At 45.6% G+C, this 22,850-nt stretch overlaps 1 protein-coding gene across 1 annotated transcript in view; it reads left to right on the top strand.

Moving 5' to 3' along the window:
• Positions 1 to 22,850, top strand: part of LRGUK (leucine rich repeats and guanylate kinase domain containing) — an 83,411-nt gene that overhangs the window by 4,061 nt on the left and 56,500 nt on the right. Inside the window, exons 2-8 of the mRNA XM_063134508.1 lie at positions 515 to 622; positions 2,160 to 2,241; positions 3,868 to 3,968; positions 5,572 to 5,653; positions 14,575 to 14,699; positions 19,364 to 19,507; positions 20,127 to 20,207. Of these exons, the coding sequence (XP_062990578.1) occupies positions 515 to 622; positions 2,160 to 2,241; positions 3,868 to 3,968; positions 5,572 to 5,653; positions 14,575 to 14,699; positions 19,364 to 19,507; positions 20,127 to 20,207 (723 nt within the window). The remainder of the gene's footprint in view (positions 1 to 514; positions 623 to 2,159; positions 2,242 to 3,867; positions 3,969 to 5,571; positions 5,654 to 14,574; positions 14,700 to 19,363; positions 19,508 to 20,126; positions 20,208 to 22,850) is intronic.

Genomic DNA, 22,850 nt, shown 5'->3' with positions numbered 1-22,850 from the left:
GAGGTCCGCCTGGCGCCTACACTGTACTCCTTTCGTCGCCAGCTGAAGACCTTTTTATTCACTCAGTATTTTAACACTTAATTTTAACTTAAATTTAAATTATACTGTTTTAACTCTGTATTTTAACCTTATATCAATTTTGCTGCATGGTTTTATCCTGGTTGTGCTTTTTATATTGTATTTTGTATTTGTGTTTTTAACTTGTTGGTTGTTTTATGATAGTTTTAATTTTTGTGAACCGCCCAGAGAGCTTCGGCTATTGGGCGGTATAAAAATGTAATAAATAAATAAATAAATAAATTATTCCGGATGTCACCACTCTCTAGTAAGGGCTGGGACTCCTGCTCCCCCTGGCATTGACTCTTCTTTCTCTTGGGGAAAGAAGCGGAGCTTTTGCCATTTCGAAACGTCATTCTACTATAGCAGCTTTTTCTTTGATTGTTTTAGTACCATTGAATTGTGCCCTTCCCTCTCTCTCTCTCTCTCTCTCTCTCTCTCTCTCTCTCTCTCTCAGGAGGAATTTGATGGTGTGCTCGTTGAAGATGCTGTTGCCGAAGCCCTGCACAGACTGGGGCGCTCAGCCCCCGGCACAGAACATGTCTACCTTGATCTGTCGCTTTCGGTGAGTTAATGTCAAAGAGTGCAAGCTCCGATATTCATAACTCGCCCCATCCATGAACTCACTAAGAGGCCTTAGATAATTCATAGAATCATAGAATAGCAGAGTTGGAAGGGGCCTACAAGGCCATCTAGTCCAGCCCCCTGCTCAATGCAGGAATCCACCCTAAAGCATCCCTGGCAGATGTCTGTCCAGCTGTCTCTTGAAGGCCTCTAGGGTGGGAGAGCCCACCACCTCCCTAGGTCATTGGTTCTATTGGCCTACTGCTCTAACAGTCAGGAAGTTTTTCCTGATGTCCAGCCAAAATCTGGCTTCCTGTAACTTGGTCCCATTAGTCCTGGACCTCCTCTGTGTGACAACCTTTCAAGTACTTGAAGAGTGCTAACATGTTTCCCCTAAGTCTTCTCTTCTCCAGGCTAAACATGCCCAGTTCTTTCAGTCTCTCTTCATAGGCCTTTGTTTCCAGACCTCTGATCATCCTCGTTGCCCTCCTCTGAACGCACTCCAGCTTGTCTGTATCCTTGAAGTGTGGTGCCCAGAACTGGATGCAGTACTCAGGAGGAGGCCTAACCAGGGCCGAATAGAGGGGAACCAGTTCCTTGCACAATTTGGAAGCTCTACTTCTATTAATGCAGCCCAAAATAGCTTTTCCCTTTCTTGCACCCATATCGCACCGTTGGCTCACATTCAGCTTGTGATCTACAACAATTCCAAGATCCTTCTCGTTTGAAGTGTTGCTGAGCCAAGTATCCCCCATCTTGTAACTGTGCATTTGGTTTCTTTTTCCTAGGTGTAGAACTTGGCATTTCTCCCTATTACATTTCATTCTGTTGTTTTCAGCCCAGCACTCCAGCCTATCAAGATCACCATGAAGTTTGTTTCTGTCTTCCAGGGTATTAGCTATCCCATCCAATTTTGTGTCATCTGCAAATTTGATAAGCTTTCGCTCTACAACCTTGCAGGATTGTTGTAATCCTTAGAAACCTGTTGAATGCTGTTCTAAGAACTTATTATGAATATTGCATGGACTATGTGATAGAGCTCATTCATTTGCAGATCAACCTGGATGAACGTCCTGGTCATTTGAAAAATGGGTGTGCTTGTTTTATTGGGCAGGAACCAATGGGGGCCTTCTGTGTGCCACCAGCTCTGCTAGTCCCAGTGCACATGTGGCCAGCCCTGGTGCACATGCGGTCCTCACCACTGGCAGCAGTGAGGTAGCACTTTGGGGACAAGCCCCGAAATGAGCATGAATGCTCATTTCTGGAAAGGGCCAATTGCTACCTATCTCCCACTCTGCCTTCAAAAGAGTTTGTTGCTTAAATGCCAGGTAGCTCACATTGGCCCTGTTCAGAAGACACCTTAAACCACAGCTTTAATCAGGTTGAATATGGCTTTTGGGCGTATTCACCGTGGATAAAACCATGGGTTTAAAGTGTCTTCTGAACACTGTATTCGGTAGAACTGTACCTGGGTTTATCCTTGAGAGAGAAGGCAGGCATCAGGACAGGCATACTAAATTCTCTTTTTCTTCCCACAGAACCGCAGTTTAAGTGACATTCAAGTTCTCTGCAGATACGTACATCTTGAAAAGCTAGATCTTTCCTACAATAAAATTAATGGTACGTAGTCACCACTTTTGTAAACCCCTGGGCTGTAGAACCATTTCAGGTAAAAGGAAGAATGTGGTGGAGCACACAGCACTCTTAGTACCAAAGCAGTTCTTTGGCTCTGATTACGTGGCTCTGCAGAAAATGAGGGGACGGCCACGCTCAAGCTCATGACATATGGTCAGCGTCTGTAATGTAAAAATTATTGTCCGTTTTATTATCTGAAAATAAAATGCAAACAGCCGTGTTAGTTCTGAAGCTGGAGCTAAGATTGAACATTAGGAGCAGACTTGTACTGAGTCAGACCATCGGGCTATCTAGCCTGCTGCTGTCCATGCTGATTAGTAGCCACGCATCTAGGTGCCGGCAGATGTCTTTCCTAGCCCTGTTATCGGAGATGCCAGGAATCAAATCTCGGAACTCCATCACACAAAGCCTGGGGTCTCCCGCTGAGCTGTGTCTTGGGTCAGGTGACAAGCGATGTCTAGTTACGTTTCCTGTAGGTCTTAAAGGATTATAGAATCATCGAGTTGGAAGGGGCCTCTAAGGCCACCGAGTCCAACCCCTGCTCAATGCAGGAATCCACCCTAAAGCATCCCTGACAGATGGTTGTCCAGCTGCCTCTTGAATGCTTCTAGTGTGGGAGAGCCCAAGACCTCCCTAGGTCATGGGTTCCATTGTCATACTGCTCTAACAGTCAGGAAGTTTTTCCTGATGTCCAGCTAGAATCTGGCTTCCTATAACTTGAGCCCATTATTCCATGTCCTGCACTCTGGGATGATCAAGAAGAGATCCTGGCCCTCCCCTGTGAGACAACCTTTTAAGTATTTGAAGAGTGCTATCATTATTATTTTACATCAGTTTTCCTGTCTGTAAAATGGGACTGATAAACACTGCAGCACTTTTTGGAATGAAAATAGCAACGGTCCTTTGGCCCTGTAGTGAATGGGAGAAGAAAATTGCATGAGCGTCTAAGAGAGGGCGGGAGGGTGCCGTTGCACCATGTCCTGCTTGTTCATCCCTGGCCGATGGCTGGTTGGCCACTGTGTGAACAGAGTGCTGGACTAGATGGACCCTTGGTCTGATCCAGCATCAGGGCTCTTCTTATGTCCTTCGGTGGCCTATACACAGGTCTATGACTGTGTTATGGCTTCCTGAAAGTGCAAGAAGGCTCACCGTGGAATTATTTTCAGAGTTCAACTTCCTAAGAACCTTAATTTATTTGCTTAAAAAGTAACTTTCTAGCCCTTATTCTTACAAATCCATGTTTAAGCAAATGTGGCTCACACTTTTGTTATTTCAGGAGCCAGTGGAATTGCTGAATAAGGTTTATAGTGGGCAATGCTTCAGTCCTCTGCATACCTATTTCCTCACCTCATTGTTAGCGAGAGCAGACGTATTTAGAATCGCGAAAATTGCAAGATAAATTATGCAACGGAACATAAATCATTGCCAATCCACTCCATACAGCTGAGCTTTTCCGATCCCAGGGTAGCTACTTATTTATAGCAGCCAGTCCACACTGCCCCAACAGTCAAATTAAGAGCAATGCTGGCATAATGGTCCATGTATTTTGCTTTATTCTTTATTCCGCCTCCCGCTCCCTGCCCATATTATGTTCTTGTTTCTTATTTCCAGATCTCTCCTGTGTCAGTTACATGCCTTACTTGTTGGAACTGGATGTTTCCCATAACGAGCTGACCACGTACTTTGACTTCATACCACCTGAGAACCTCCAAGTAAGAAACAAAATACAACGTTGTGGGCTGTATTTCAGTTCAGGTCACCTCAGTACAACTAGCTAGAGCCAGTGTGGTGTAATAATAATAATAATAATAATAATAATAATAATAATAATAATAATAGTAAAAAAATATTTCTTACCCGCCTCACCCTTTGGAGTGGGCTGGGAGTTGGGAGATCCTGGTTAGGCCTCATCTAGAGTATTGCGTCCAGTTCTGGGCTCCACAATTCAAGAAGGACGCCGACAAGCTGGAGCGTGTTCAGAGGAGGGCAACCAGGATGATCAGGGGTCTGGAAACAAAGCCCTATGAAGAGAGACTGAAAGAACTGGGCATGTTTAGCCTGGAGAAGAGAAGACTTAGGGGAAACATGTTAGCACTCTTCAAGTACTTGAAAGGTTGTGACACAGAGGAGGGCCAGGATCTCTTCTTGATCCTCCCAGAGTGCAGGACACGGAATAACGGGCTCAAGTTAAAGGAAGCCAGATTCCAGCTGGACATCAGGAAAAACTTCCTGACTGTTAGAACAGTACGACAATGGAATCAGTTGCCTGGTGAGGTTGTGGGCTCTCCCACACTAGAGGCCTTCAAGAGGCAGCTGGACAACTATCTGTCAGGGATGCTTTAGGGTGGATTCCTGCATTGAGCAGGGGGTTGGACTCGATGGCCTTGTAGGCCCCTTCCAACTCTGCTATTCTGTGATTCTATGATCAGGAAAAACTTCCTGCCTGTTAGAACGGTACGACAATGGAATCAGCTACCTAGGGAGGTGGTGGGCTCTCCCACACTAGAGGCCTTCAAGAGGCAGCTGGACAACTATCTGTCAGGGATGCTTTAGGGTGGATTCCTGCATTGAGCAGGGGGTTGGACTCAATGGCCTTGTAGGCCCCTTCCAACTGTGCTATTCTATGATTCTATGATGCATAGAGAAATTAGGAAAGATACACCTAGGGAGGTAGGAGCATGGAGACATTTGAAAAGAATGAAAGTGATCTCCAATTAGTGGTGAGCTTAAAAGCATGGGGCCAGTATCCTGTCCTGCCACTGTGCCTCCAACGGATCTGTTGTGCTGCTAGCACAAGAGGAACTAGCGTTTCTGAAAGCAACTCCGGAAGTGAGTGGAAATGCTTGTTTCTGGATCTGTCAGTGGAGCTCCCATCTCGGAGATCCACTAACCCGACCTGTTCCGGAAAGAGGCGTTTCCACTCCTTCCGAGTGCTTCAGGATCTGCTAGCGTGAAACGACTCTGAATCTCAAGGAAAGGTGCTCCATCTTTCTGCCACTGCTTCTTCCCTCCTTGGTATGTTTTGGGGGCGTCCCGAACGTGCCATGACATTGAGGTGAGCCCTGTGTTCATTGGTGCTCGGGTGTCCCTGGTTCAAAACAGGTGTTTGCAAGTGGAACGCAAGCCATATTTCGAACCATTTTCAATGTGCGAGTCCTGTTTTGCAAAATACGTTCGTTCTCTCTAAACTTGCGCACCAATGATGCTCATGCTTCGACTTTGCGCCCAAGCTGAAAGGTCTCGGTGCAGCAGGGGAGAAAAATGGAAGGAAGGCTGTGGCAACTTGGTGTGTTCTTCCACCCCACCCCTTTCCAGGTAGTGAATTTTTCGTACAACGGGATTCTGGAAATGCGAGATCTTTCTGCCTACCAGTCACTTACAAAGCTTATATTGGACAGTATCCTTTTTTTTTTTGGAGAATGGAGTTTCTGGAGAGACGTAGAACAATATAGAGCCCCTTGAACAAATATAGGATCATTGCTAGTTTGGCCCTGATATCAATTTAATTTTGATCCTAACCTCTAACCCTAGCCAGAGGGTTAAAGTGTGGCTTCTAAGTGTGTCTTTAAAAGAATGTACGTAAACCATGGATTACCATACAATTCAGTTATAGAGCATTAAACGCTCCGTGTCTTTGTCGGGTTTTACTCCTGAAAAATCCAGCTTTTATCAGCAGTTTCTAAAGGCAATTGAGATTGCGCCGTCTGTATTGTATATGTTTCATACAAGAGGATTGTGATGAGTTGTTCTGTATCTTCTTTGAATTGCCTGGGTAGTGGGTTTGACCCATGGTGAAAGGTTCCCTTGAGAGTTATTGCTGTGTCCGGTGAGAAGAGAATTGCATATCCAGAAAGGGAGGGGACATAGCTCAGTGGTAGAGCTCATACCTTGCAGGCAGAAGGTCCCGGGTTCGATCCCTGGTTTCTCTAGGTAGGTGTAGGAAAGAATCCTGCCTGAAACCCTAGAGAGTCATGGCTGCCCGTCAGTGTCTAGAAGACTGGGTTAGATGAACCTTCAATGGAACCTTCTCAAACTGGGGAGAGGCAACGAGTGGGGTCTCGCAGGGCTCGGTCCTGGGCCCAGGGCTCTTCAACATTTTTATTAATGATTTGGATGAGGAGGTGCAGGGAACGCTTATCAGATTTGCAGGTGACACCAAATTGGTGGGATAGCTAATACCCTGGAAGACAGAAACAAACTTCAAAGTGATCTTGATAGGCTGGAGTGCTGGGCTGAAAACAACAGAATGAAATTGAATAGGGATAAATGCCAAGTTCTACATGTAGGAAATAGAAACCAAAGGCACAGTTACAAGATGGGGGATACTTGGCTCAGCAATACTACAGACGAGAAGGATCTTGGAATTGTTGTAGATCGCAAGCTGAATATGAGCCAACAGTGCGATATGGCTGCAAGAAAGGCAAATGCTATTTTGGGCTGCATTAATAGAAGTATAGCTTCCAAATCACGTACTGGTTCCTCTCTATTCGGCCCTGGTTAGGCCTCATCTAGAGTATTGCATCCAGTTCTGGGCTCCATAATTCAAGAAGGACACAGACAAGCTGGAGCGTGTTCAGAGGAGGGCAACCAGGATGATCAGGGGTCTGGAAACAAAACCCTATGAAGAGAGACTGAAAGAACTGGGCATGTTGAGCCTGGAGAAGAAAAGATTGAGGGGAGACATGATAGCACTCTTCAAATACTTAAAAAGTTGTCACACCGAGGAGGGCCAGGACCTCTTCTTGATCCTCCCAGAGTGCAGGACACAGAATAACAGGCTCAAGTTAAAGGAAGCCAGATTCCAGCTGGACATCAGGAAAAACTTCCTGACTGTTAGAGCAGTACGACAATGGAACCAGTGACCTAGGGAGGTTGTGGCCTCTCCCACACTAGAGGCCTTCAAGAGGCAGCTGGACAACCATCTGTCAGGGACGCTTTAGGGTGGATTCCTGCATTGAGCAGGGGGTTGGACTCGATGGCCTTGTAGGCCCCTTCCAACTCTGCTATTCTATGCTTCTATGACCAATGGTCTAACTCAGGATAAGGCAGCTTCTATGTAAACAGAGATTTCCGTGGTGGCAATTCTTCCAAACAGGTAGCCCTGGGTTGGAGGTTTCAAACTCATTGACCGTGTTCACACATAATGCCAACCCTTTGGTTTCAAAACTGATGGGTTGTCGTGTATGAGTGGGCCAGCGTGCCCCGCTCATGCACAACAACCCATTGGTTTTTAAACCAATGGGTTGTTGTCACATGTGAACCAGGTCAATGTCTATCCCAGTCTGCTGCCAATAGCTTTTCACACACACACACACACACACATTAGTCGTTGACCTTGGACATTGTGATGATGGGCAAATGGGAAATGGGTTTAGGGCACGTAGCCAGAAAAAGAAGGCTGTGAACTGTAGAAGAAGCTCATATTAACGTGTAAAACACGAGCGCTTGCAATTGCACAATGAGGAGTGTTAAAGATCTACGATTCATGCCTTGTCAAGAAAATGCAGATCTTCCGCAGGGATGCTGGCCCTGCGTCATTCTCCCAAGAGTCTCAGACAAGAAGGATAAACAAGCCTGACGGTCTCTCTGCACCACATAGATACAGGACACGCCTGCCTTAACTCTTGCGTTCCTGATTTTTTCCTTCCCAGTTCCCATATTATCAGTAGTATATTCATATTTAAAAGGTTTTATAAATGGGTAACTCGGTGAAGATACGCACGTTCTTCTACAAAACCTTGTAGATCACTTGGTAAATGTTTTGGTTGTTAATACACCATTCTCATACAACCAAAATATTTACCAGTGGTAAGAGCCATAAAAAAATCCCCTTTTAATTTACCAAGAATGTTTTGATTGTGGAAGGTTTGAGTTTAGCTTTCCTACTAGTCAATTGAATGGTCCTAGAAAACTTTTGTAGAATATTTAAAAGTTTTACGACAACCCCCCATACACAAAACTCACACCCCTTCTTTATCAACAATTCTCATATCATATATATATATACCTAACTTCCAATAAAATGACTACAATGAACTTACCCTTTCAAAAATTTTAACAGTTATTCCACATCTGGCTAGTCTTTCTATTTTTACTACTTAGCATCCTTTCAATTATTATTCATTAGTTTAATCCGGCTCACCACTCGTAAAAATGGTCTTTAGTAATATTTTTTTAAAAAAAACATTTAAGCAATTAAAAACTATTTAAGGATATCTTCCTTCCCTATTCTTCATCCAGTAGGTTAATTTTACCCATTTAATTTCCCAATTTATTTATTTATTACATTTTTATACCGCCTAATAGCCGAAGCTCTCTGGGCGGTTCACAAAAATTAAAACCATAATAAAACAACCAACAGGTTAAAAGCGCAAATACAAAATGCAGTATAAAAAGCACAACCAGGATAAAACCATACAGCAAAATTGATATCTCAGCCTGGCTGCTTCATCGTCGTTTGAAACTTAATATGGCAAAAACTGAACTGCTTGTTTTTCCTCCTAAACCTTCTCCTCACCTCTCATTCTCTCTTACTGTCAACGATGTCACGCTTACTCCGGTCAAGGAAGCTCGTAGTCTTGGCTTTATATTTGATTCCTCGCTCTCCTTTATTCCTCATATCGAGGCAGTAGCTAAATCCTGTCGTTTCTCCCTGTATAATATTGCCAGGATTCGACCATTTTTGTCTGTCTCTTCTGCCAAGACTCTCGTTCACGCACTGGTTATCTCTCGGTTGGACTATTGCAACCTTCTTCTCTCTGGCCTTCCCTCGTCTCACATCAGTCCGCTGGTCTCTGTCCACCACTCTGCCGCTAAGATCATCTTCTTGGCCCGCCGCTCTGACCATGTCACTCCACTTCTGAAATCTCTTCATTGGCTTCCAATTCACTCCAGAATCCAATATAAACTTCTCCTGCTGACCTTCAAAGCTTTTCACGGTCTAGCTCCTGTCTATCTCTCCTCTCTCATCTCACACTATTGCCCCGCTCGTGCTCTCCACTCCTCTGATGCCATGCTTCTCGCCTGCCCAAGGACCTCCACTTCCCTTACTCGGCTCCGTCCTTTTTCTTCTGCTGCCCCTTACGCCTGGAACGCTCTTCCAGAACACTTGAGAACTACAAACTCAATCACAGCTTTTAAAACTCAGCTAAAAACTTTTCTTTTCCCTATAGCTTTTAAATGTTGAGTTTGTTCTGACTCTATACTGTTAGCCTCACCCTACCCGGTGCCTGTTTACACTTCCCTGTGCCTGTTTGCATTCTCCTTCCCTCCTTATTGTTTACTACAACTTTATTAGATTGTAAGCCTATGCGGCAGGGTCTTGCTATTTACTGTGTAATCTGTACAGCACCATGTACATTGATGGTGCTATATAAATAAATAATAATAATAATAATAATAGAACAGTAAAATTTAAATTTAAGTTAAAATTAAGTGTTAAAAAACTGAGAGAATAAAATGGTCTTCAGCTGGCGAAGAAAGCAGTACAGTGTGGGCGCCAGGCGGACCTCTCTGGGGAGCTCATTCCACAACCGGGGTGCCACAGCGGAGAAAGCCCTCCTCCTAGTAGCCACCTGCCTCACTTCCTTTGGCAGGGGCTCACGGAGAAGGACCCCTGTAGATGATCTTAAGGTCTGGGCAGGTACATATGGAAGGAGGCGTTCCTTCAGATAACCTGGCCCCAAATCGTTTAGGGCTTTGAATGTCAATACCAGCACTTTGAATCGTGCCAGGACCTGGACTGGCAGCCAAAGAAGTTGTAAAAGGACTGGCGTAATGTGACCTCGCCAGCCACTCCATGTTAGTAAACAGGCTGCCCTGTTGTGTACCAGCTGAAGCTTCCGGACCGTTTTCAAAGGCAGCCCCACGTATAACGCATTGCAGTAATCCAAACGAGAGGTTATCATGGATAATTAATAACCTTTGGTGCTTCTTGCTGGCTGGGGATGATGGGAGTTGCAGTCTAACACATCTGGAGGGCACCAGGTTGGTGGAAGGCAACTGGAAGTGTTTAAAGGAAAAGAAAATGGCAGGTCCAGGTAGCACTTCCTTTGAGAACGGAGGAAAGACCTCGTTGGAGCAGTCCACATGGGTTCCATGGAGCCGAGCTCCCTGTTTACAATGCAGGGGGATGACGACGACCAGGAGTGAATCTATCTACACAGAGTCGTGAAGGCGTCCTGAAGGCGCTTGCGTGCGCCTCCAGGGCGCCCTGAAACTCTTTGTGTAGATCCTGCCTACCTGGACAGAAGAGACAGAGGAGGAGGAGGCGTCGGCGGCCCCGCATCGCCTCTCGCGGGGACGAGGCGAAAAGTTCCTGGGCTCGGTGGCTTCGCTGGGGAGTGGCCGCCGCCGCCGCCATCGTCCACCTCCCCACCGGCCTCCTGCTGCCGGCGAAAGAGCCACCCGGCTTGGAGAGCTCGGCGGAAGAAGCACGCAAGCGCCTTCAGGACGCCTTCACGACTCTGTGTAGATCCGCTCCAGGTTTTTCTGGAAGAACACACAGCAGCATATGAAAGGAAGAGCCCTCTCTGCGCTACCCGCTGGCAGGGGGTGTTCTTGCTGTTGTTTCTGCCCATAGCCTACTTTTGCTTTGCCCCAGAGTCATTCTTCCTTCTCCCACTGGCTGAGCACACGGTGGGACCTCACGTCATGCTTGACAGATTCTATTTCAGACGTTTTTTAGCTCGGCGATAGAGAGCTCAGTCCTGGGCGTTCAGGGTTACATTATTGGCGTGTTTCACAAGGTGTTCGGCTGACATCGTTCTTGTCAGCTTGGGGCCTAGCCGCTCACTCCCTTTGCATTTATAATTTCCCACTGCAGAAGCCGAAATAATGTGACAGGAATGAAATTGGGGGGGGGGGGGCGCTAAGGCTGATTATTGCTCATCTGAATAAAAGGAGGGCATTAAAAGAATTGCTTTGAAATGCAAGCACCTCACTATCTGTGCTTTGCTCATTCGTACTGTCGCCAGCAGCGTGGCGAGATCAGCAGTGGCGTGTGCAAAACCACGGAGATTTGAACTCGCCGAGCTAAGAAAAGGCTCCCTGCGCCCTTCCCCTCCGGTTCCAAATTGACAAAGCTTCGTCAGTTGAGTAATAGGACCGTAATGAAGAGAGGGGTGCAGAGGTAGAAAACGACTGGAAATATACCTGGTTGGCACTTCAGATACTGAACGGAAAGCCATCGTTGGCCATGATGTTCTATGAGTGCCTTTCCTCAACCTGGTTGCCCTCCAGACAGTTTGGACTACAACTCCCATTCAGCTCCATCCAGCATGGCCAATGGTCAGGAATAATAGGACCTGTTGCTCCAACTGACAGCCCAGATAGAGGTGATGGCCAGGAGTGCCTACTGTCAGCTTTGTGCTAGTAACCGCGACTTCTGCAACGCGCTGTACATAGGGCTACTTTTGTGCCTAGCCTAGAAACTTCAACTAGTTCAAAATATGGCAGCCAGGTTGTTCACCAGTACACCTAGGGGTGACCATATTACACCAACTTTAAAATCACTTCACTGGCTGCCAATTAGTTTCGGGGTGAAGTATTCCTCTCTATTCGGCCCTGGTTAGGCCTCATCTAGAGTATTGCGTCCAGTTCTGGGCTCCACAATTCAAAAAGGATGCAGACAAGCTGGAGCGTGTTCAGAGGAGGGCAACCAGGATGATCAGGGGTCTGGAAGCAAAGCCCTATGAAGAGAGACTGAAAGGACTGGGCATGTTTAGCCTGGAGAAGAGAAGATGGAGGGAAGACATGATAGCACTCTTCAAGTACTTAAAAGGTTGTCACACAGAGGAGGGCCAGGATCTCTTCTTGATCCTCCCAGAGTGCAGGACAAGGAATAACGTGTGCAAGTTAAAGGAAGCCAGATTCCAGCTGGACATCAGGAAAAACTTCCTGACTGTTAGAGCAGTACGACAATGGAATGAGTTACCTAGGGAGGTTGTGGGCTCTCCCACACTAGAGGCCTTCAAGAGGCAGCTGGACAACCACCTGTCAGGGATGCTTTAGGGTGGATTCCTGCCTTGAGCAGGGGGTTGGACTCGATGGCCTTGTAGGCCCCTTCCAACTCTGCTATTCTATGATTCTATGCACAGCGAGCACACGATCGCACACGATCGCAGGATTATCAACCCGTCTCCTCAGAGGCGTTGCCTCAAAGCCGAGAAGAGGGATACATTCCCCTTAGGCTCCGGTACCTGACGAAGCATTTGCAGTGGGCCGTTAATACTCCCCAAATTGGTTTGTTAGCACTGCTGACTGAATTCCCACACTTTATTGATAACCTCACTTCACATTTAAAATCGCCCTGGATTTCAACCGGCTGGTGTTTCTGCTTTGGTGATATCGTCCCCATTCTCAGGGCAGCCTCGTTACAATGAGAACAGCAGGGAGTATTTTTCTGCTTCTAGGCAAATAGATAGATAGTGAATCCAGATTGGAACATGGATTGCAAACCTTTCAGATCCATGTTTCACAGCTAATGTTTAACAAGGTGTTGGCAATGACCTTTAAAGCCCTAAACAGCTTGGGTCCTCAGTACTTGAAGGATAGCTTCACCCTATATATGCCTGCCTGAGATTTGAGATTGTTGGAGGAGCCCACCAACGCGAGACTTCCATTATGGTAGGACGTGGGAGAGGGCTTTCTCTGTGGTGGCACCCCGCTTGTGGAATACCCTCCCCTTGGAGGCCCGACTGGCACCAACGCTGACTTTATTCTGGCGCCAAGTTAAAACGTGCCTCTTTATCAAAACCTTTGGAGGGCTAAATTCTCCATGGTCACACATACTTTAAATTGTTTTTATTGCTTTTTAAAAAATTATACGGTTTTTAATTTGTTAACGATTTAATGCATTTGTAGTTGTATACATTATTTATGCTTATATTGTTTTGATTTTAACATTATGCCGCCCTGAGATCCCAGTGATATAGGGTGGGATACAAATGTTTTAATTAATTAATTAAAATAATAATAATAATAATATTATAAAGCGCAGTCACTAGCATCTGGACACAGGTAAATTAATCCATGCCTACAAGTATGGTTTGGTGCAGCCATTAGAACATAAGAAGAGCCCTGCTGGATCAGACCAAGGGTCCATCTAGTCCAGAACTCTGTTCACACCGTGGCCAACCAGCCATCGGCCAGGGATGAACAAGCAGGACATGGTGCAACGGCACCCTCCCACCCATGTTCCCCAGCAACTGGGGCACACAGGCTTATTGCCTCGAATACTGGAGATAGCACACAACCATCAGGGCTAGTAGCCATTGATAGCCTTCTCCTCCAGGAATTTATCCAACCCCCTTTTGAAGCCATCCAGTTTGGTGGCCATCACTACATCTTGTGGTAGTGAGTGCCATAATTTAACTATGCGCTATGTGAAGAAGTCCTTCCTTTTATTTGTACTGGATCTCCCACCCATCAGCTTCATGGCATGACCCCACTGGGTTCTAGTATTTTGAGAGAGGGAGAAAAATGTCTCCCTGTCCACATTCTCCACACCAGGCATGATTTTGTACACCTCTATCAGGTCTCCCCTTAGCCTCCTTTTCCCCCCAAGCTAAACAATCCTAGTTGATGCAATCCCAGTTGAATCTCCAATCAGATGCCCTCCCACTGTGTAGTTGTCTGAGAGATTATGGGAATTGTTGTCAGCCCATCCGGAGGGCACCAGATTACAGAAAGCTGGTTTGGTGGATACAGTGTTAGCCTAAGAGAGAGCAGGGTTGAAGTCTTAGCCAAGGCTGAAATAGATCAATTGGGCTCAAGACATTTGCCATCCCTAAGCAAAAAGTCCAAGTGGGCACCTACAGGTGCACTAATCAGTCTATTTAGTTCAGAAACATTAAAATCCCGTATGTACCTGCTTGAACTGTAAGAAAATCTTCAGGAGTCCTTCTCCGCGAGCCCCTGCCAAAGGAATTGAGGCAGGTGGCTACCAGGAGGAGGGCCTTCTCTGCTGTGGCACCCCAGCAACGGAATGAGCTCCCTATAGAGGTTCACCTGGCACCTACATTGTACTTCTTTTGGTGCCTGGTCTACACCAGGTGCCGAAAGATGGGCGAAAAGGCCAAATTTCAAGCTAAATTTAGCCTTTTTACTGCTCCATCTCATTTTACCTGCACGTTGTCCACCCCTGCACGTTGTCCACCCCTGTGTGAAGATGATGTTCAATGAATCCTTAACCCATAGTACACGTGAACAGGACGTCTGAAGCTCCTCTGTACCAAGACTTCCTTGCTGGGCTGGGCTCTTGACCATCCACTATTGTGCAATGCAATGTTATTCCTTAAATCTAATGCTGATGTACAGATAACGATATCAAAGAGATTCGAGGCCTAGAGAAGTGCCACAGCCTGACTCACCTGAGCCTGGCAAACAACCAGATCACAGCCATCACTGGCCTGAAAAACCTACCAATCAAGACCCTCTGCCTGGTGAGTCTGTATGACTTTTTCTGAGAAACTCTTGCCATGAACGAGTGCTCGAAATTAGCTCCTTACCATGTGGACAGGTTGCCAGCAGCCTCCCGAAGCAAAGAGCGGGTATCCTCAGAGACGTGGATCTCTGTTTAATGAACTTCTGTGCTGATTTTCCAGTTGTGGTGACAAAGAGAACAGGAGGCCACTTGACCATGTATGTAACGTTGGTAACTTACCCTAGGCACACTTACTTGGAGTAGGTTTTGCCCAGTGGGATGTACTTGCAAGTCAGTATGCATAGGGATTTATTTTATTTATTTATTAAAACGTTTGTATCCTGCCCTGTATCACTGGATCTCAGGGATGAGCTCTGAGTCTTTTCAAACGTTTTTATTGCTTAATTATATGGCACAATTGGTGGCCCTAGTGCTTTAAAAGTGTAATTCAACAAACAAATCAAGCCTGATGCCGGTGCGCAATATCATCAGACCGCTCCCAGCATCTGGCAAGACCTGTCTGGTCTCAAGAGGGTTGAGGCTTCAGTGCCACAATTCAGCTGGGAACTGCCATGTTATTTTCCCCAGTGTTCCAGTAGTTGTATTTGTACAGAGCAGGCTTCCCCAACCTGGTGCCCTCCGGGTGTTTTGCACTACGGCTGCCTGCATTCCTCACCATTGACCATGCTGGCTGGGGCTGATGGGGGTTGAAGTCCAAAATATCTGAAGGGCATCTGTTGGGGTTGTGGGCTCTGTGGGAGGGGGGAATTGTTGCCCGGTATTTATTTATTTATTTATTTATTGCATTTCTATACCGCCCAATAGCTGAAGCTCTCTGGGCTGTTCAAAAAAATGTAAAAGAAAAACATGGAGACAATTCAAAATATAAAACCAACAACAGTATAAAAACACAGTATAAAAATGCAATAATGAAAACACAACCAGGATAAAACCGAGCAGCAATGCAGAGGACTCTAAACATAAAGATAACACAACAGCATCGCCACCTCCACAGTCTGAGGCTGCTGAAACAGACTAGACTTCTTTAAAAGAGGAGGCCTTGGTCAGTATGAAGGTGGGGCTAACCAGCCTAAAGGAAACTTAAACCATACTTAAGGCTCATTCTTGACCTGCTGTTTGTTGGAGTAATGGACAGGCAAGCTTATCTGACTTCCAGGACAAGCATCACTTGGTGCTGTCCATGGTGCTGCTTTGTCCTCGCCTCTGTGGGAAACCTGACTCCTGCTTGGTCGGCATCCAACTGAACCTGACTTGCCCCAAGATCTCAATATGAATTAGATCCATAGTGGATATCCTGTAACCCAGACCTGAAAGTGCCCAGTGCTGCTGGGTTCTGACTGGGACAGGGCTCACTGGCTGAAACAGAACAACCATGGAAGCAAATGCAGTTACATGTGTGCTGAGGCTTCGTTTCATTTGCTTTATAAGGACTAAGGCCAGATCTACACCAAGTAGGATATAGCACTATGAAAGCTGTATGAAAGCGGTATATAAAAGGTAGGAGCCACACTGCTGCTTTATAGCGGTATTGAAGTGCACTGAGAACTGTTGGGGCCCATTGACACAGACCATCTACCTCTTTCATAGTGCTGAATCCTGCTTGGTGTGGCTCCTGCCTTTTATATTCTGCTTTCATACTGCTTTCAAAGTGCAATATCCTACTTGGTATAGATCTGGCCTGAGACATAAGCGAAGAGGTGTGTTTTGGAGAAGGTTTCGATGGAAGAGAGAGATGGCTCCACCACGTAGGTGTTCAGGGTAGCCATGGCTACAGGCATAAGGGGCAGCAAAGGAAAATGGACGGAGTTCTTTAAGACTTATAAAAGTCACCTGGAGGTCTAGTGAATTCATTGTTGTAAGAAAGAGTGGTCTGGAAGAGAGAATGGAGAGAGAGAGAGAGAGAGAGAGAGAGAGAGAGAGGAGAACTGCACAAGATCAGGAGCTACAAAGGCAAGCTGAGCCGAAATACACATATTGCTTTGAAATAACGGCACAGTTTCTGGCTGCAAACCTCTATTCTGGAATTAATGATGGTTGCTGAAAAGCTGGACAAACTCCGGCATGGCAAGGGGCAGCTCCCCAAGACAGCCTTCTCTCTTCCTCCACCCCGCTTTATTTTTACATATTCTCCTTTGTGTGTGTTTTGGACCCCTCTGGGCAAAGCTGCCGCCCAGCAGTGGATTCTCAAACAGCAGCATCACGGGGATCAGGCAAGAGGCGAGAAAATCTCCTTGCCATTAATAGCCTGATTAAACATTTAAAAACCAGGGGGGGAAATGTCAAGGGCGAACCAGCCAGCCAAAATTACAAGAAGTGTCCTCCTGACATTACTGCTTCCTAAATATTTATTACCCGAATATGAAGGTCCCAGGAGGTTTCTGTACAAAAAATGAAGGAGAAATGTGGCGGGGAAGGTGATAGTTGCAGAAGTGCAGAGGGCTTAGCTTTTCTGCATTGAGAGTAATAATAATATTGTATTTGTTGCATCACTAATCTGGGTGGAACTTTTGCAAGACTGAATTGTGCAAATGCTAAGCTGAAATGTTGGTCCAGCCCTGCAGGCTCTGCAGGCTCAACTGACTGACAACTGCTTAGAACATAAGAAGAGCCCTGCTTGATCAAACCAAGGATCCATCTAGTCCAGCAGGGATGAACAAGGCCGGACCTACACTACTGCTTAAAAGCACTTTATAACAGTTTTGACAACTGTTGGGGTGCCAGGACACACTGCGTATACAGTTGTCAAAGCTGTGATAAAGCGCTTTAAAGCAGTAGTGTAGGTCCGGCCCAAGCAAGACATGGTGCAACAGCACCCTCCCACCCATGTTCCCCAGCAACTGGTGCACGCAGGCTTTTTGCCTCAAATACTGGAGATCGCACACAGCCATGGATAGCCTTTGTCTCCAGGAATTGATCCAACCCCCTTTTGAAGCCATCCAGATTGGTGGCTGTCACTACATCTTGTGGTAGTGAGTTCCATAATTTAACTCTGCGCTTGAAGAAGTATTTCCTGTTATTTGTCCTGGATCTCCCACCCGTCGGCTTCATGGCATGACCCCATTGGGGTCTAATATTATGGGAGAGGGAGAAAAATGTCTCCCTGTCCACATTCTCCACACCATGCATGATATTTGTCCTGAGTATAGTTATGAAGTGGCATGGTGTGGGTGTGTTGCTACAACTTGAAGTTGCAATGACTGTGTGATTTACTATCCAGTAATTGAGCTCCTCACCAATGGGGTTTTATTCCTTGGATCCTGTCACTTTCCTTCTCTGTAGCCTTCCCCTGCTATTGTTCCTCTTTCTTCTGACCCCAATTTGCCTTGCACCATCAGGGTTGAAACCCCTGATAAAATATTAAACGCAGTCACAAAATTGATGGGACAGGATGAAGGACGAAAGAAATCAGCAGGTCCCGGGCTTCACTCCATCTTCGCATTACCCCAGAAATCCCAGCTTTGGATTTGACTAATAATTGAAAAACCAGATTTGCCGGGTGGAGAATCAAGAGGGAACCGAGAAGCGGAGAAGACAAAGAGGAAAAGATAAAATGTGATCAAACGCAGGATCTTAAATTAATTGAATCGCAGCACATGAAACGAGATGGCAAGCCTTTCCTGTCCTCTGGTTAAAAATAATCCTCATGGATTTATTAATTCGTGACACCTTTGGTACCATGCTGGCAGCCATCTGTGAAAAAACATTGCCCACAGGGAAGGTGGAAAATATGCGTCATTCCATGAGATATTTTCCAACCAGAAATATTTACACTCTGAGCCATTATAATGTTTAACTAAAAGAACAAGCTATAGATTAAGAGGATGAGCTGCAAGGTGGCCCGAAACAAGCCATGATCAACCTCCACACGTGCAATGTGAGGATAATGATAGTGACCTACCTTACAGGGTGGTTGTAAGGATAATAGGAAAATCATGATGCAAAGTGATTTGAACATTCAAAGATTATATATGTGCGCTAAATGACCCAGTTCACATGACATACTGGGCTCATTGGGGGTTGTTTATCCCATAAGCTGAGCGACATTTTGAATACGCAAACCCTCGGTTTGTTGCAGGGATATGCGAGCATTCTTTAACTCTCAAATAACCTTTTGGTGGCCGGGTTCGCAGGACCCAGCACCGCTCAAGGCATTTGCGTATTCAAAATGGCACCTGGCACACGCCACTGCTGGATTAAACTACTTCCGCTGTGCGCGTGTCATGCGAACCGGGCCAGTGTGTTCAACGCCAGTAGGGGAAGTTTGCAGTAGGATGAGGAAATTGAGAGAATTTGGTGGGGTTGACTTGCATGAGGGGGTGCGCCTTTCTGCTGGGGGGATTATGGGAGTTGTAGTCCAAAACATCTGGAGGGCCACAGTTTTGTGGGCGGCTGGCAGGGGTGGGCAGAAGACACATCTCCAGTTATTTTGAACTTCTACTTCCAGTCAATGGCCAGGAATGCTGGGAATTGAAGTCCAAAATACCCAGAGAGTTACTGTCTGCCCACCATAGGTATAGAGAAATAGAGTGATGTTCAAGCATGTGTGAAACAGACTTTATGGTGAGTTTGGTTAGACTAAGAGGCAGTCGTTTGCCCTAAGGGATAATCGCGTTCATAATTTCTGCTCTCAAGGATTTTACAAGCTTCGAATTATTTTTGTAGAAATCAAACGAAATAGAGAAAGCTGTTGGCTTGGAAGATCTAAAAGTTCTACAGATCTTGGACTTGTCCGGCAATCGGATCAGCAGATTGGAAGGTCTGGAAGAGCACAATCTACTTGAGGAGATCAACCTAGAAAATAACCAGGTAATATGTTACATGCTGCACGGAATTGTTTTACTAGCTCTACTCCTAAAACTTTGTGTGGTATCTTACAACATTGCAATGATGATATAGTAGTCAAAGGGGCAGTTTATACAGTCAGAAGACTCGAATGACAACGGGTTTTTTTCAGGATTGTAAGGATTTATAGTTTTAAGGAAGCGTTAGAATATTACTACAATCAAGTTCTAAATAAATTAGGCAAATTGAGCACTTTCTCATCAATTCTCTTGTTTTGCATAATTTATTCCACAGCTGCTATTGTTTTATATACATGTTAGTAAAGTCCCACCACCTAAACCCCTGGGAATCTTATGTAGCTACCTCCCTAGTTTCTGAGATTTCAGATGCCGTTGCCCACTCACTTCAAAGCTATCTTCAAGCCCTTAAGGACTAGGAACTTGAGTTCGTTTTTGAAATGTTTAAATGTATTTGAAATGTTTAAATGTATTCACAAGCTGAATTCTGTGCCCAGTGCCATGTTTGGTGCATTTTCTACACTCCCATAAAACGGCGGCATCCACAAAATGGAATGGTTCCCTACTTTTATTTATTTTGAATAAAAGTGCTGTTTTTAATCAAAGTTTTCCTGCATCTTAACTAGGTGTCTGAACTGAGTGAGCTGGAATATATTGAAGACCTGCCTCTCCTCAGAGTGTTTAATCTGTTAAACAATCCAGTGCAGGTGAGAGACTCAAAGAAGGGGAAGCATAAATTTAAACTGCTGTCTCAGAAAAAGTGTCGAATTCTCTCCTATGACTGCAGAGCTGGGTTGCATCACAGAAATGGGGCGTGTCTTCTTTTGTATTGTTGTGCATTCCCGTAAATGCTGGGAAGTTCCAGCGGCAGGGTTTGGTTTATTTGGATGGGAGAATCATAGAATAGTAGAGTTGGAAGGGGTCTACAAGGCCATCGAGTCCAACCCCCTGCTCAATGCACGGATCCACCCTAAAGCATCCCTGACAGGTGGTTGTCCAGCTGCCTCTTGAAGGCCTCTAAGGTGGGAGAGCCCCCAACCTCCCTAGGTAACTCATTCCATTGTCATACTGCTCTAATAGTAAGGAAGTTTTTCCAGATGTCCAGCTGGAATCTGGCTTCCTTTAACTTGAGCCTGTTATTCCGTGTCCTGCACTCTGGGAGGATCGAGAAGAGATCCTGGCCCTCCTCTGTGTGACAACCTTTTAAGTATTTGAAGAGTGCTCTTATGTCTCCCCTCCATCTTCTCTTCTCCAGGCTAAACATGTCCAGTTCTTTCAGTCCGTCTTCATAGGGCTTTGTTTCCAGACCCCTGATCATCCTGGTTGCCCAGAGAGCATTGGTGACTTACAGCCTTTTGTAATATTTGATTCATTTACAAATATACAAATGCAGCCGAACCACAGGCAATCCTACAAGCACTTGATTCCCAGAGACAGATCCTGTATCCCAGTGTGCTCCCAGCTTTTTCACATCTCTCTCTGTCTCTGCCTTGGCATGTAAGGTGTGTGTGTGTGTGTGTTTGTGTGTGTGTGTGTGACTTTTTCCAACCCCTGAAAGCCTTCAAAACATTCAAGTGAGATCTCCATTCTCCAGGTCTGAGGATACCATTTTTTAACAGTGAGCTCACAAAGAGGAAACATTGTGGTCTGTTAATTCTCAGTTACTAATGGTGTCAAATAGTTGGGCGGTGTTAGGCCCACCAATGGCATCAAACACACTGGAAACATAAACTTGGTGCATCCATGTCCCCTTTCAAAAAGCTGTTACGAGAGAAGATGGTTTTTGAGCCGTTCTCCTTTAGAATCTGGGTGCAGTTTCTTCAAGACGGACTTCCTTCTCGTTCGAAGGATTTGACAATCTCTCCTGATTAACCAGCCAGAGCACCACATTCGTCAATGACAGTAACATTTAGAGCCGAGTAAAATCTCATGTATCAACCTGATGCAGCAGATGTTTATAACTCGTCCTGAGCAGTGTGGAAGATTAACAGCACTAGTATCTTGGTTTGATGGCTTCTAGATACTCTTTGAAAGGATTTTTCCAGGGGTGCACAAAAGAAATATTACACCTTTCTCAGCATTTTCGTGGTTGGAAGATATTGCCTGGCACAATCCACCAAAGATTTCTCCTGTGCAAAGTGCACCTGTTTAATTTTGACTGAACCTTCTGTGTGTGTGGAAAACCTCCTGAATGACTGGGTTTGTCAGTTTCTGTATGTTTGTCTGTGAGAATAATGCAGATTGTTACAGCTACGTTTATTCCATATCTGGAAATCCACAAAGCGTTGCCAAAGAAGCCTAAATATGCTTTGAATAAATGTTTCAGGCTCCAGAGCATTGTCCACATGGCGTCATTGTAAACGTAGCTCCCTATTATTATAATCGTAGAATAGTAGAGTTGGAAGGGGGCTACAAGGCCATCGAGTCCAACCCCCTGTTCAATGCAGAAATCCACCCTAAAGCATCCCTGACAGATGGTTGTCCAGCTGCCTCTTGAAGGCCTCTAGTGTGGGAGAGCCCACAACCTGATTCCATTGTCGTACTGCTCTAACAGTCAGGAAGTTTTTCCTGATGTCCAGCCGGAATCTGGCTTCCTGTATCTTGAGCCCATTATTCTGTGTCCTGCACTCTGGGAGGATCGAGAAGAGATCCTGGCCCTCCTCTGTGTGACAACCTTTCATATCTTTGAAGAGTGTTATCTTTGAAGCATGTTATCATGTCTCCCCTCCATCTTCTCTTCTCCAGGCTAAACCTGCCCAGTTCTTTCAGTCTCTCTCCATAGGGCTTTGTTTCCAGACCCCTGATCATCCTCGTTGCCCTCCTCTGTACACGCTCCAGCTTGTCTGCATCCTTCTTGAAGTGTGGTGCCCAGAACTGGACAAGTGTGGTGCCCAGAACTTGTTAAGAGGGACTTGCCCCAAGGAGCTTACAATCTCACATTTGACAGCGGGGAGCAACAAGACAGAGAGAAAGGCTATAGGCAACGGAGAGAGATGGGGAATGCCCGGATAAGAAGGTGTCCTTGTGAGCAAATGCTCACACCCCTTGTGGGTGCATTGTATTTCACACATACCAGTGTCCCAGAGGGATGTTCATTTTGCCAATGAGCGCCCCGGGATGAAAAAATACATCCGTATAGTGAATTAAAATGTCAAAGAAGATTATGTACACCGCTTTGAGTTCCTTGAAGGAAAAAAGGCTGGATATAAATGCAATAAATATTTTTTAAAAAATACCACTGCCGAAGGCCACAATACTGAGCGTGCTCATGTTTTGAGCAAGTCCCACTTAAATCAGTTAGGAACAGGCTGGATTCTTAGGCGAGAGACTTTTAGGAACATTGAGGGAGG

The sequence above is a fragment of the Elgaria multicarinata genome, chromosome 9 (genome assembly GCF_023053635.1).
Source record: "Elgaria multicarinata webbii isolate HBS135686 ecotype San Diego chromosome 9, rElgMul1.1.pri, whole genome shotgun sequence".
In the NCBI taxonomy this organism is placed as follows: domain Eukaryota; kingdom Metazoa; phylum Chordata; class Lepidosauria; order Squamata; family Anguidae; genus Elgaria; species Elgaria multicarinata.
The sequence above is the reverse complement of the archived record's forward strand: the minus strand, read 5'-3'. Positions and strand labels throughout refer to the sequence as shown.